Raw genomic sequence first — 15,610 nt, 5'->3', positions numbered from 1 at the left:
TATAAATTTTCACAAAATATTGGGAAGTAGAAGTAAAAGAAACTGTGAAAGAGGTAATTTCTTAATCTTTCATAACAGGGAGTCAATAGGATATTGCCTAAATTGGAATCATGTGGTTTAAGAAAACATGACCCCAACACCATTTTCTAAACACATTTTTGGTTTAACATTTCCAAACATACACAAACTATAGAGATTATTAACCTCTATGTATCCATCATCTAGCTTCAATAGCTACCAGTACAATCTTTCATCTATACCTCTCACCCCAACTCCAGATTATTTCAGTGCAAATCCCAGCTGCTGTAACATATCATCCATAAAATATTACAATACTTTCCCCAAGAGATGAAGGGAAAAAAATGCAATACTTCACACCTAAAAAAAATTAATAGGGGCTTCCCTGGTGGCGCAGTGGTTGAGAGTCCGCCTGCCGAGGCAGGGGACACGGGTTTGTGCCCCGGTCTGGGAAGATCCCACATGCTGCGGAGCGGCTGGGCCCGTGAGCCATGGCCGCTGAGCCTGCGCGTCTGGGGCCTGTGCTCCGCAACGGGAGAGGCCACAACAGTGAGAGGCCCATGTACCGCCAAAAAAAAATTAATAATTCCTTAATATTATCAAGTATTCAGTAAGCATTCAAATTCCATCAATTATTTAATGCATTTTTAGAATACCTGGTTTGTTTGAACTAGGAGCCAAACAAGGTCCACACATAGTCTTATTTTTTTCATAAGCTCTTTTTTAACCTTAGTGGGGCCTTTTAGTAAGTGATATCTTGTTTTGAAGAAAAGCAATATTCAGTTTAACCTCAATTTCCCTTTTATGTCAAATTCAAGTAACATTACACTCAACTGGCCTCTCACTGTTGTGGCTTCTCCCGTTGCAGAGCACAGGCTCCAGACGCACAGGCTCAGCGGCCATGGCTCACGGGTCCAGCCACTCCGAGGCACGTGGGATCCTCCCGCACCAGGGCACGAACCCGCGTCCCCTGCATCGGCAGGCGGACTCCCAACCACTGCACCACCAGGGAAGCCCTACATGTGCTATTTTTAAAGTAAAATGTAATAAATATAATTATACTTAAATTTAACATAAAAAGAAAATGAACTGAAACTGAAGGAATTACTGAACTGCAAACATTTCCTTATTACATGAGATTTTCCTAAAAGACTCATTTCTAAGGTTAAGAAAATAGATTAAGAGGTTGAGTTTTTTGTTTAAAGTAAATGTTTCAATATTAGACAACATCTAATTGACTTCTCACTATAAAAAATAAAAGTTAATATTTCTCCTATGCCTTCTCCCATCTTTATTCCTTTACTTCTCAATTTTTAAATTATAAATTTATATGGCTATTATTATTTTTTATTGATATAATTGACATATAACTTCATATTAGTTTCAGGTGTACAACATTATTCTATATATGTATATATTGTGAAATGATCCTCACAATAAATCTACTTAACATCCATCATCAAACATAGTTAATTACAAATTTTTTCTTGTGATGAGAACTTTTAATATCTACTCTCTCAGCAACTTTAATATATACAATACAGTATTATTAACTATAGGTATCATGCCAAAGATTACATCTCCAGGACTTATTTATTTTATAACTGGAAGTTTGTACCTTTTTGATTACCTTCACTCATTTCACCTACCCACCCCCAATCCCTACCTCTGGCAACCATCAATCTGTGCTATGTGTCTATGTGTTTTTTTTTTTTAATTCTTCATATAAGTGAGATCATACAGCATCTTTTGACTGACTTATTTCAATTCAGTTTGGTTATTATTTATTGAGTATTTATATGTGTCAGGCTGATTTAAACATTTTATAGAAGTCATTTAATTCTTACAATAGCACTATGAAGTCAATATTATTATCTCTATAAAATGAGTATAAGGAAATAATGTGGAAACTGAGGCCAAGTCAAATATTTAGTAAGTGGTAGACTTTGCATTTTAATGTAGCTATGTCTGCTTCCAAAGCCTGTGTTTTGTTTTGTTTTTTTTAAAATAAATTTATTTATTTATTTTTGGCCACATTGGGTCTTCGTTGCTGCATGCAGGCTTTCTCTAGTTGCAGCGAGTGGGGGCTACTACTCTTCGTTGTGGTGCATGGGCTTCTCATTGCAGTGGCTTCTCTTGTTGTGGAGCACGGGCTCCAGGCATACGGGCTCAGTAGTTGTGGTGTGTGGGCTCAGTAGTTGTGGCTCGTGGGCTCTAGAGCACAGGCTCAGTAGTTGTAGCGCACGGGCTTAGTTGCCCCACGGCATGTGGGATCTTCCCGGACCAGGGCTCGAACCCATGTCCCCTGCACTGGCAGGCGGATTCTTAACCACTGCACCACCAGGGAAGCCCCCAAAGCCTGTGTCTTTAAACACTGCCTATAAGAAAATTAGAAAATGCAGTAACTAAGCACATTGAGATGTATGATAAATGCAAGGGAATTTAGAGAATGCAAAGATCACTGTTTGATTTGTGATAGGATTTGAAAGGAAATGTAGAATTTAAATTAAAACAAACTATGGGGATGGTAACATGGTAGGAATATATAAAAAACAAATGTGGGGATTCTGGGAAGTTGCAGAGTAAGAAGCACCAGAAATTTGTCTTCCCACCTAGACAACAACTGTATCAGTAGAATCTGTCTGACATAACTATTTCGGAACTCTGGAGGCTATTGAAGGCTTGCAACTTCCAGGGGAAGACGTGGATCATAAATTACAGTTAATTCCAGTCAATTTCAAATCTTAGTTTAGCAGAGGCTACCCATCTTCCATTCCCTCACCCCATGGCAGGCAGCCATGCATGTGTTCTTAGAGCAGCTTACATGCCCCTTACTAGGAGTTAGGGTGGGCAATAAGGACTCTGTCCTCCAAATATCAGATATCAGGGATCTGCATTCTGATCATGGAGGTGCAGACACAGAGGCCATTATTGTAACCTCCCTGGTTGCTGCAAGCCTTTCCCCTTCTGGTGACTTCCAGGTGATTTAAAGGGCTTATGCCTTTTCCCTCCTCTTCATTTTCTTTTCCCCTCTTTTTGGAGCCAGATACCAAAGACTAGGACATTCAAAAGTAACTACATACACAGGGGAAATTAGAAGGTTATTGTAGATGCCCAAGGAAAGGCAGAAAAGACTTGAGAAGACCTTAATTTTACACTTTAGGCTGATCCTCAGCACAAAAATAGCCTACAACAATTAAAAAAAAAAGCATTACACCATACACAAAAATCAACTCAAAATGGATTAAAGACTTGACTGTAACTTCTGAAACAGTAAAACTACAAGAAGAAAACAGAGGGTAAGCTCTTTGACATTGGTCTTGGCAATGTTGTTTTTGGACTTGACACCAAAAGTACAAGCAACAAAAGCAAAAAAATCAACAAGCAGAACTATATCAAACTAAAAAGCTTCTGCACAGCAAAGGAAACCATCAATAAAATGAAAAAGCAACACATGGAATGGGAGAAAATATTTACAAACCACATATCCAATAAGTGATTAATATCTAAAATACACAAGGAACACACATATTAATAACTCAACAGCAAAAACCAAATACCCAATTTAAAAATGGGCAAAGGACCGGAACAGACATTTTTCCAAAGAAAACATATAAGTGACCAACAGGTATAGGAAAAGGTGCTCAACATCACTAATCATCAGGGAAATACAAATCAAAACCACAATAAGATAATGCTTCATACCTGTTAGGATGGTATTATCAAAAAGATAAGAGATAACAAATGCTAGCAAGAATGTGGATAAAAGGGAAACTTTGTACACTTGGTGGGAATGTAAAGTGGTATAGCCACTATGGAAAACAATATGGAGGTTTCTCAAGAAATTAAAAATAGAACTACCATATGATCTAACAATCCCGTTTCTGGGTGTACATCCAAAGGAAAAAAGTCATTATTTCAAAGAGATATCTGTATTGTCATGTTTATTGCAGCACTTTTCACAGTAGCCAAAGTATAGAAACAATATAAGTATCCATCAATGGATAAATGGATCAAGAAAAAAAATTTTACTCAGTCTTTAAAAAGACAGAAATCCTGTCATTGTGACAACATGGAAGAATCTGGAGGGCATTATGCACTGGAGATATTTCACCTGGAGGTGAAATAAGCCAGAAAGAAAGCCAAACATTGTATAGTATCACTTAATGTAAAATCTAAAAAAACTGAGCTCCTAGAAACAGAAAGTAGAAAAATGTTTGCCAGGGACTGGGGGGTGGGGGGAAATAGGGAGAGGTTGGTAAAAGGGTACAAACTTTCAGTTACACGATGAATAAGGTTTGAGGGTCTAATGTACAACGTGGTGACTATAGTTGATAACACTGTATTGCTACCTACTTTTTTTTTTTTTAAGTAGAGTTGATTTACAATATTGTGTTAGTTTCAGGTATACAACAAAGTGATTCGGTTAGATAGATTGATATAGATATAGATAGATATATTCTTTTTTTCTGATTCTTTCCTATTATAGGTTATTACAGATGCTGAATATAGTTCCCTGCACTGTTACAGTAAATACTTGTTTATTTTATATATGGTGATGTGTATCTGATAACACTGTATTGTACAATTGAAATCTGCTAAGAGAATAGATCATAAATGTTCTCTCTCACACACACACAAAGGTAAATATATGTTAGGTGATGGATGTGTTAATTAACATGATGGGGGGAATCTTATCGCAGTGGATACATATATCAAATCATCATGTTGTATACTTTAAATATTTTACAATTTTGTCAGTTATACCTAAATAAATCTGAAAAAATAAAAAACCCCAGCAAACTCTGGGTAAGGGGCATAATCTGATTTCCAGAGTTACCATATCATTAGATTCAAATGTCTAATTTTCAGTCAAAAAAATCATAAGACGGGCTTCCCTGGTGGCGCAGTGGTTGAGAGCCCCCCTGCCAATGCAGAGGACGCGGGTTTGTGCCCCGGTTCGGGAGGATCCTGCATGCCACGGAGCGGCTGGGCCTGTGAGCCATGGCCGCTGGGCCTGCACGTCCGGGGCCTGTGCTCCGCAACAGGAGAGGCCACAGTGGTGAGAGGCCTGCGTACCGCCAAAACAAAACAAAACAAAACAAAACACGTAAGACATATAAACAGTTCAGTATGCTGACTCAAAGGAAAAAAAAAAAAGACAGAAACTGCCCAGAAAGACCAGATCAGACCTAGTAGACAAAGACTTTAAAACAACTATCTTAAAGATTCCCAAAGAACTAAAGGAAGATGTGGAGAAAGTCAGGAAAATGATGTATGAACAAAATGGAAATATCAGTAAAGAGGTTGAAAACTTAAAAAGAAATCAAAAAGGAATTCTAGAGCTGAAAGTATAATAACTGAAATTAAAAAATTTACTAGAGGGATTCAAAGGCAGATTTGAGCAGACAAAAGAATTAACAAACTTGGAGACAGGACAAATTGAAATTATTGAGTCTGAGGAACAGAAAGAAAAAAGATTGAAGAATAATGAACAGATCCTAGGGAACTGTGGGATATCAACAAAAGTGAACCAACGTATACATTTTGGGCCTTCCAGAAGAGAAAGCAAAAGGGGCAGAGAGATTATTTGAAGAAATAATGGCCAAAAACTTCCCAAGTTTGATGAAAGATATACATATAAATATCCAAAAGCTCAATGAACTCCAAATAGGATGAACTCAAAGAGACACACACTGAGTCACATTAAAATCAAACTGTTGAAAGTCAAAGACAAAGAGAGACCTTGAAAGCAACAGAAAATAAGCCACTTGTCCCATACGAGAGATGCTCAATAAGATTATCAACAAATTTCTCATCAGAAACGTTGGAGGCCAGAAGACAATGAGCTGATATATTCAAAGTGCTAAAAGAAAAAAAAACAACAAACCTGTCAACCATGAATTCTATATCTGGCAAAACTATCTTTCAAAAGTGAAGGAGAAATTAAGACATTCCCAGATAAACAAAAGCTCAGGGAGTCTTTACCACTAGGCCTGTCCTGCAAGAAATGCTAAAGAGAGTCCTACAGGTAGAAATGAAAGGACACTGGACAGTAACCCAAAGAAGTATGAAGAAATAAAGATGTCAGTAAAGGTAAACATATGGGCAATTACAAAAGCTAGTATTATAGTAAAAATGGTTTGTAACTCCATTTTTTGTTTTCTACATGATTTAAGAGACTAATACACTTTATTATTTTTTTTCCCAATGAGGTATATACTTTCTTTTTTTTGAGACTAATACACTTTCAAACATTAGTCTAAAAATGAGTATTAGTATAACTTTGGTTTGTTACTCTACATTCTGTTTTGTACATAATTTAAGAGACTAATGCATCATAATTAGTTTAATTTTCGGGGCACAAAATGTATAAAGATGTAATTCTGTAACATCAAGAACTAAAAGGGGTGGGATAGAGCTATACAGAAGCAGAGTTTTCCTATTTTATTCAAGTTAAGTTGGTATAAATTCAAATTAAAGTGTTATAACTTTAGGATGTTAAATGTAGTCCCCATGGCAACAACAAAGAAAATAGTTACAGAATATACAGAAAAGGAAATGAGAAGAGAATTAAAACATTTCAGTATATTTATGTTTGGTTTGAACATAAATTCCACAATTTATTGGCCAGTTTAACTTTGACTCCCATAAAGAGAGGATAATATTTGCCTTACAGGATCAAGCAAGAGAAAGTGCAAAATGTTTTGAAAACTTTATGTTATACTAATAAAATATGAAGAGGGAGACAAAAGAGATGAAATGGCTCCTATCAAGTTTACAGAGTCAGTGGTTACTGCCAGAAGTCCAAATTTAAGTGGGTGGGTTTTGTCTTAATATCAATACCAGATATTTTAGAAGACAACAGTGTGCCACTGGTGGTTGGGGGAGCATAGAGAGAGGCAGGCTCTCAATGAAAACAGCTTAAACTATATTTTCCTACTGTTAAAATAGGACATTGGTCTCCCAGTTTATTTCCTTTTGTACCAAAAGTAAATAATTCTTTGTGGTTATATGACTAGATATAATTTTTAAAAAGCAAAACAAAAGTTTTTCTTTTTTAATAACAGCCTGTGTTAATAAAAACCACAAAACCTGACAAACGAGTCTTTCTGATACACTTGCCCTATTCACAATGGCAATACTAGTGACGAGATTTATTGTTCATTTTGTGCTATCAGGAAACTAAAAGACCAGGTCGTGACCTAAATTATAAATTACACTTTCAATCTTTTGATTTTAATAAAATGTTTTAGAACTGAGCAACTTTCAAAGAGGAGCAATTTTCTCCCTCTATAGCCATTCATCCACAAGTTGTTTACTGACTTATTGTGACTGATTTTTTTTAACTTACTGATTGTTCACTGAGATTTTTTTACCAGCTTTAAAAATGTTTGCACTTCCAATCTCCCATTGCTAATAAATTACAATGAGTAAATTATAACTGATGAAGGATCATTAGTAAGCTTGAAAAGCTTAGCATTAACATATTTTATAATTTAAAATGAAAGTTTTATTCAGTTTGATTTATCATTTTTATATACGTATGAAGAGTGACATTGTTTGAAAGAACATAATTAGTAAGTACAAGAATATTGTTAGCAGCACTATTCATAATGGACTCCTGAATGTCCATCTACCAGTAGAATGAATGGTCATATATTCATATAATGAAATACTATCTTGCAATAAACTGAATTAAATTATATGCAACAACATGGATGAATTTCAAACATATTGGACAAAAGACTACATGACAGTATTAATCCCAAAACATAAAGTTTAAAAACAGGCAAAACTAAAATATATTGTTTAGGGATATATACACATGTTAAAACTACAGGGAGGTAGGACAGCATGTGATTAGGGCACAAGATGATGCCTCCAGGATTCTTTTAATGTTCTATTGATAGTGGTTACATGAGTGTTTGCTTTAAAATTGCTTGTTAAATTTTACATATGTGTTTTATACACTTTTTTGAATGTGCTATATTTCACAATTTTTGAAAAGTTAAACAATAAAACACACAACTGGATGTCCAGCTCTGGTACTTGTTTCAAAACATCTGAGTTCATTTAAAGGAGATGGGATTTTTTTCAAATATTTGTGATTTTTCTAGCTGCAAATCACTGAAATTATTACAAACATCCAGCTCATGTTCTTTTTCCTAGAAACTCTCTTCACAGACTAATTCTTGCTTATCTTCAGAATTCAGGTTAAGAGTTATCCCCTCCCAGAAGTCTTTCCCAGTATATCTTCTCCTTCCCTCTCCCACCTACTACTTTCCACACCCATCCAAGTTAGATGTCTTTCTTTGTTCCCTCAGTACTCAGAACATAGTTATGCATATATCGCACTGTACTCCAACAGTCCACTGACTTTCCTGACCCCCTCCTAACTTCTCCAGCCATTCCCAGGCCACTAGACTATAAGTAATCTCAAAAGCAGGGACTATTTTTGTTCTCTTCTAATATTCAGCACTTGACATATATGAGGCATTCAATAAATTTTTGGTGACTAAACGAATGAAAATATATTTCCCTAATACCAATGAACAATACTTCTTGTCGATTTTTACTCCAGTGACATGAGAAATATGGTGAAAAGCTTTTATGTCACAGTGCTTAGTAAGCACTCAATAAATGGCATTATTAAGCAAGAGCTTTGCAAGGAAGGGAAGAGGGTTAAAAAACACTATCCAAATTTAAAAGATTATGGCCAAAAGTCAAAAGCATTAGTAGGTTCACTCCTCTTACAGGTAACTTAATTATAAAGATTTTCATAAAGAAGTTTTAAATATATTAGTAATTTAATTAAAGCATTAACTGTCCATGAATCAATACAAATATCTATATCAAAACTCTTAATAAAGGCAATAATGACAAATAAACAGGATCTTGATTTCAACAGGAAATAAATCTATTTTATTTTGGTCAGGCTGGTGCTCAAGTTTAATTTTCTCAGTTGAGGTCAGTGTTATTGAACTGAGGTAACATCTAATTTTAAACGTATTTGAAAGGTTAGACTCTTCAACATAAAAATTTCTTGATTATTTCACAAGACAATGAAGCTTAATATTTTAAACTAGTCTGTGGCAGCTACTACTCAGAAGACTCTTAAGAAAGGATGACAGTAATATTTCACAAGCAATCTGACTATATGACCTGCTGTCATTTTTTTCTAGGCCTACAATTCTTGAAATATTAGTCTCATATGTTATTTTCTACATATAGGCTTTTTAAAACATAATTTAAAAAATTATAGCATTAGGTTCTATACTTTAAACTTTATGAAACTCTTCAGCAAAAGTTAACTTTGAGACATTGGGATGCAAAGTTTAACATCTGGCAATTTTTTTTTTGACATGTCACAAATAAACCATGAAAAAACAAGAAATTACATACATACCAAAACATATACTCACAAAGAACACAGAGCAAAAATATCCTTCAATTGTATACAAAAATGAAATGGACGTTGCTGTTTTCATCAGGCTGATCCTCTTTTACTTAAAGGAAAGAGTCTAAGTCTTGCCTGGCACTTAAAATCATTCCTACTCTGATCTGAGTCTAATTTGTCAATTCTGAATCTCATGGTTTTCTAAAAACACCATCTACTTCAGTCATACTGGTACTCAATTATCTCCCAAATTCATCAAGCTCATGAAACCTTTGCTCACTCATCCAGAATGTGTTCCCTTCCCTTCTTCCATTTATGTAAATCCTATCCATTCTCACAGGCCCAGCTGGTTTTACTGCCTTCTGTTCTTCCCCAGATTATTTCCACTTATGATGATCTCTCCTAGCTCCAACTTCCTCTGCTCTTACTGTTCTAACTTGGAAACACTTGCTGTTTTTTAGTTGTTGTTTACTTCTTTAAAAATCTTTTGAATTGTGAAATATAATGCACACACAGAAGAGTACACAAAAGTGAAAAGCTCAATGATTTATCCCCAAGTGCATATCCATGAAACGTTCCCCAAGTAGAGAAATAGAAAACTGTTAGCACCCAGAAACCCCTTCATGCTCTTGTCTAATCACTAAAACTCCCCTCCTCCCATGCTCCTCACTACCCTAACAACTATGGTAATCCCCTTCTTGCTTTTCTGTATGTTTTACCACCTAAATATGCAATCCCAGATACCATAGGTTAGTTTTTTGAATTTTATATACACATAATCATACAATATGTATTCTTTTGTGTCTGGCTTCCTTTGTTGAACATATATGAGAATCATACATGTTTTGTAACAATGTTCATTTTCATTCTATATAAAAATATACTTATACTCATTTAAATAAATGAATGACTCTTTTTTTTTTTTTTTTTTTTGCGGTACATGGGCCTCTCACTGTTGTGGCCTCTCCCGTTGCGGACCACAGGCTCCGGACGCGGAGGCTCAGCGGCCATGGCTCACGGGCCCAGCCGCTCTGTGGCGTGTGGGATCTTCCTGGACGGGGCCACGAACCCGCGTTCCCTGCATTGGCAGGTGAACTCTCAACCACTGCGCCACCAGGGAAGCCCTGAATGACTCATTTTTATCCACTCTTCTGTTGATGGAGCTTTGGGTTACTTAATTTTTTTTTTTTGGGTTACTTAATTTTTAAAAAGACGTATTATTTGTTTCCCCAGCTAGAATGCAAGTTTCTTGAGGACAGGGACAATATATTATACTATTTTATATTTACCTTAATATTTGTATAATGCTAAGCACATTAAACATTGATTAAATAAATCAACAAGTGGTTTGAGAGATAAGAAGAAAATAAGTTGAGCTGGAAATCAATGTAGTATTTTTTAGAGAAAGTTATGTAACTGGCATTTTGGAACAACTATTACTACTTTAATAAATCAGAAGGTTTGACCTCTCCTATTTATGTACGCCTAAGGATTTATCATTTCTCATTCTTTCTGAGCCAACTGAAAGTTAAAAACTTAATTTATCAGCTATCTCCAAAAATAAAATTCAAACAATTCAAAAGGTGGATATTATCTGCCCATCTTTATACAGTATTTCACCAATATGTTGAATATGCACTATGATCATAGCGCTAAACAAGCTCCTTTTTTTTTATCCTATTTCCTTAAGTTTATATTAACTATTATAAATTTAGAAACACACAAAGACAAGTCCGAAGGCAGTTTTGCTACAGAACAGAAGCAAACATTCTAGTACCTAGGTTCAGCAGGAAATTAATCATTCCTATTCAAAACTAAAACAAACAGAACAGCTTTTTAGATCTAATATGCTCTTCTGTTTTAGTGATTGAATGTTTCCTAGGCACCGTGTAAACATCTCAAAATAGTATTTATACCACCTAATCTTCAGACCTACTCTGACTTTCTCTTAGAAAGTCAGTTTTGCTTTTTCATTTATTTGACTTTTATAAAACTAGACCCTCACCAACTTTCTCAGCAAACAGGAATATATTCTTCCGGGCAAGATTTTATGATATATTTGCATCTTGGCCAAGTACACATGGGCATGTCTCTAACGTTAGTTTTAATAATACACAGGCTATAACACATCTTTTAATTTCTGTTCAAGTTGGTAATTTGACATGACAAAAATCAGAGAAGGGAAAAGTGGTAAAGAAAAACTAAACTAAACTAAAATAAGGGTATTCTCAAGTTGAGGAGTCAATGTAGAAAAGAACAGATATTACTAGATGTATGTAACCAATTCATTTCTAAGAACAACAATCAAAGCCACATTTAGTATTTTTTTAATATAAAGTAACATTTTAATTTGATAAGTTTTCAAAACTGAGGCCAATAATAAATATGCCTCTTTTTGTACTCACCAAAGTCTTCTTAACAAGGAAGTAGATTATTTAAAATATTATTTGTATATCCTTTTTTTTTTTTGGCTGCACTGCACAGCATGGGAGATCTTAGTTCCCCAACCAGGGATCAAACCCTCGCCCCCTACTTTGGAAGCGTGGAGTCTTAACCACTGGACCACCAGGGAAGCCCCTATTTGTATATTTTTATAACCTCTTCATTAGCGAAGAAAGTGATGGGAAAACACAATAAAAAGTTAAATTACAAGTGAAGGATAATGTATACTACTAATAGAAAAGCCAAGAAAATATTTGGTTGTATCACAAGATTTGCTATCTCGACTAATTTCATTATAAAATAGATGTTCTGTTAATAAGGGAAAAATTAGAAAAAAGGGAAAGCTGTAATTAATTTTAAAACATTTTCTAAAATAATCCTCATCAATTGTTGATATTTAACTTCTAAAAATCCACAGAATAGAGGGACTTTCCTGGTGGTCCAGTGGTTAAGACTCCTCGCTCCCAGTGCAAGGGGTCCAGGTTCCTGGTCAGAGAACTAGATCCCACAGGCCACAACTAAGGTTTTCATGCTGCAATTAAAGATCCCACGTGCCATCAACTAAAGATCCTGCACGCGGCAACAAAGATCCCACATGCTGCAGCTAAGACCCGGCGCAGCCAAATAAATAAATAAATATTTTTTAAAAAAATAGCTGTTCTGCTTGTCCAAAACCACTAATAAAAATAAAGATACACAGAATAGAATAAAAGTTATTCTTCTGTATTATAAGAAACCAACCCCTGTTTATTTTTGTAAGACAGCTAATCATACATGTTCCTTGTCTTCTCATTTAAAAGACTTTTCTCCCCAAAGCTCAAGAAGACTTCAATGTGTGAGCCCTCTTTCTTAGTTTAATAAGAGGTTATTTCACCATCAATCTCACTTGGGAAACTACAAGTACAAAAACTTTATACTGTGTGGCATCTTCTAAAATTCTGGAGTAATTTTGTAATTAAATTATACTTCAAGAATTATACTTCTGGATTTTACCCTCCAAGTATCAACCATCCTCCCAAACTCCCCCATCCCCCAGATGGCTGAAGCACAATTCTAAGGCCAATTTAGTATTAATGAAAATATTTTATCAGATTACTTCCTAGAAACATTCCAATATTTAAGTCTTTGAGACAGCCTAGCAAATCCAATTGCATTACCTCTTTATCTTTTAGTCCCAGGAGCAATACTTCTTCCATAAGCGTGAGGCGGATATCCTTAGAGTCTTCAGTGTCCTCATTGTCTTGACTTCTGTCTTGATTAGTGTCTTCCTCACTTTCCACCTTCTTTTCAGAGTTCTTCCCTCCTTCTGTACGACGGGCCCGGTGAGTTAAAGTGGTCATTCTTACCTGTCTCTGGAGGGGGTGATGAAAAAATATCTATATGTGTGCTTATGTAAATAAACATCTAGATATTCATACATGCATACTAAAAATATATACAGGTAAGAAATATTTACAAACTTAAATAAAGGAAAGAGTAATGACCAGAAAAAATTAGGTGGATAACAATATCTTTTCCAAAGTACAATAGGTTGAACTCCACTGGAGGCATTGACAAGAAATCAAATCATTAATTCTAAAGACCAGTAGAAAGGACTAACTTTTTTTTTTCTTTTTTTGTGGTACGCGGGCCTCTCACTGTTGTGGCCTCTCCCGTTGCGGAGCACAGGCTCCGGATGCACAGGCTCAGCGGCCATGGCTCACGGGCCCAGCCGCTCCACGGCATGTGGGATCTTTCCGGACCGGGGCACGAACCCGTGTCCCCTGCATCGGCAGGTGGACTCTCAACCACTGCGCCGCAAGGGAAGCCCAGGACCGTCTTTTAAGCCTGCTGATTTCTTGTGCATAACCTAATCACATAATCATTGTGATTCCTTTCACAAAATGGATTCTCCCCAAGTTAAATAATATGGAACAGCAAAAAATTGTGAGCATCCAGCTCCGAAGAGCATACAGTAATTTATGTGCAATTTCTATAAATATTCAACAGTTCATTATAAAACATACAAAAAAATAGTAAAAAAAAATTAAGAAAAACTAAATAGAAATATATGTTCTAATATTTCCTTCCCAAACCCTAATGACTCATTTCATGCATTCACTTTGGAGATTACCAGTCTAGAGAATAACACTCAGAAGATCATGTGTAGTAATTCCATATGGCTAGAAAACTTTCATCTCTATCCCTAGGCTAGCCACCTTGCAAATACACAAACAGCTGACAACAAAAAGCACTGGCAAGAGAATGTTAAAAGATTAGCAGATTCTTTCTCAAGTACAAAAAAAATCAGAGCACGACCCCTTTTATACCATGCACTATAGTTGTTTTAAAAATCTACAGTCAAGAGAAATTGCACTACCATGTGTGATAAAGTTTAAAGTTAGCATACTTTAGATATATCTAAATGTCAGTTTTTAAGATGAAATACAATAAATATTTTAAATCAGCAATTACTGAAAATAGCTTTTTCAAGATCAAAAGAATGCATTCAAGAGACTGGATCCCATTCTATCTTCTAGCAGTATCTTCCATTACTCCCAATTATGTACTGTTAAACCATTTCTCAAACATGTCCATGCCTTCCACCTCTCTCCTTTGTACAGGCTGGAGTTCTCTCCCTTTTCCCTTCCTTTCTAAATTCTACACATTCTTCAAAGTCCTATTGAGGACCCACTGTAAAGCCTTCAGTGAATCTGCTTCTCCATTACCCCTATGTCCCATAGCCAGAATAGGTCTCTCCTCAGCTGTACTTTCACACAACTTTATTTATACTTACTTCCTTTAAAGTATTTATTATAGTCTTTCTTTTGGTATGGCTGTCTCTCAACTGTAAACTTCTTGAGGGCAGGGATATTGTCTTCTTGGGTTTTTATATTCTCCATAGCAACTAGCACAAGGTCTTTAACGTTGTAACTGCTCGATAAATATATACTGATTAAAATGAATACTCAGAAATGCATGTAAACGTTTAAAAAAGAAATACAAATGAAGTGACTTACAAAAGATTCTTTGTACAACGCTATATTTCAAGTAATTCTTGGCGGGAGGTGGGAAGAAGAGTGAAAGAAGAAGAGAAGCATGAAATAAATGCTTAAAGGCACTAACCCTATCTGGCACGGTGAATAGAGCTCATATCCTAATCCAATCCAAGAAACTTTAAATCTTCAGGGCAAAAAAATAATGGGGCATTTTCTTTGAAAAATTAATCGCCCTTGGACATTTACTAGTTAAAGACCCTATTTGAAAAAAAAAACCCAAGGGCCCCAAAATTAAATAAATAAAAACCTCCCTCTCCCCACAAAATGAAAAATTTGGAGGTTTTTTTTTTTTTCGACGTTAGAAAATGTATTGATATTTCCCCCGTTGCTTACCTGACGTTATTTCCTGGGTTACGGCCAAACTCAGGCTGCAGCTTCTGCTCTCGTCCGAGTAGGTGAAAAACTTCTCAGCCACGCAGAGAGAACAAACTTCCTGATCCTTCGATGCACAGAAGGAATAACACATCAGCTTCCTCAGGATCACTAGGCAACCTACCTTGGTTTCTTCATTGGACCAATCAGAAACCTCCAAGGTTGAGTTCAGCCAATCGGAGCTTACGAGGGGAGGCTCTCCCCCCGCCCGGCTATTGCGTTGCGATCCAGACAAACACCACCAAAAGGAGGCAGGTTTGGGCTCAACCTGACAGCTGGTCAATCCAATGAAGGAACCTTGGTAGAGAAAGGAAAGAGGGCTGCGCTCCCCACCCGCCAT

General features: G+C 36.0%; 1 protein-coding gene across 3 annotated transcripts in view; it reads right to left on the bottom strand.

The window, feature by feature from the left end:
• The window catches only part of GOLPH3L (golgi phosphoprotein 3 like), a 37,609-nt gene extending 22,327 nt beyond the window's left edge, over positions 1-15,282 (bottom strand). For 2 of the 3 annotated variants that reach the window (XM_024765817.1, XM_024765820.1), the window contains exons 1-2: positions 15,232-15,282; positions 13,018-13,212 (exon numbers count right to left, since the gene is read on the bottom strand). In XM_024765817.1, the coding sequence (XP_024621585.1) occupies positions 13,018-13,200 (183 nt within the window). In that variant the 5' untranslated portion in view covers positions 13,201-13,212; positions 15,232-15,282. Of the gene's footprint in view, positions 1-13,017; positions 13,213-14,636; positions 14,734-15,231 lie in introns of those variants that run through there. The other variant, XM_024765818.1, reaches the window with a different exon arrangement.
• Between the last annotated feature and the right edge of the window lie 328 nt (positions 15,283-15,610).

Source organism: Neophocaena asiaeorientalis, unplaced genomic scaffold, assembly GCF_003031525.2.
Source record: "Neophocaena asiaeorientalis asiaeorientalis breed wild unplaced genomic scaffold, Neophocaena_asiaeorientalis_V1.1 scaffold474, whole genome shotgun sequence".
Taxonomy (NCBI): domain Eukaryota; kingdom Metazoa; phylum Chordata; class Mammalia; order Artiodactyla; family Phocoenidae; genus Neophocaena; species Neophocaena asiaeorientalis.
Note: the sequence above shows the minus strand (reverse complement) of the source record. Positions and strands in the feature narration are given on the sequence as shown.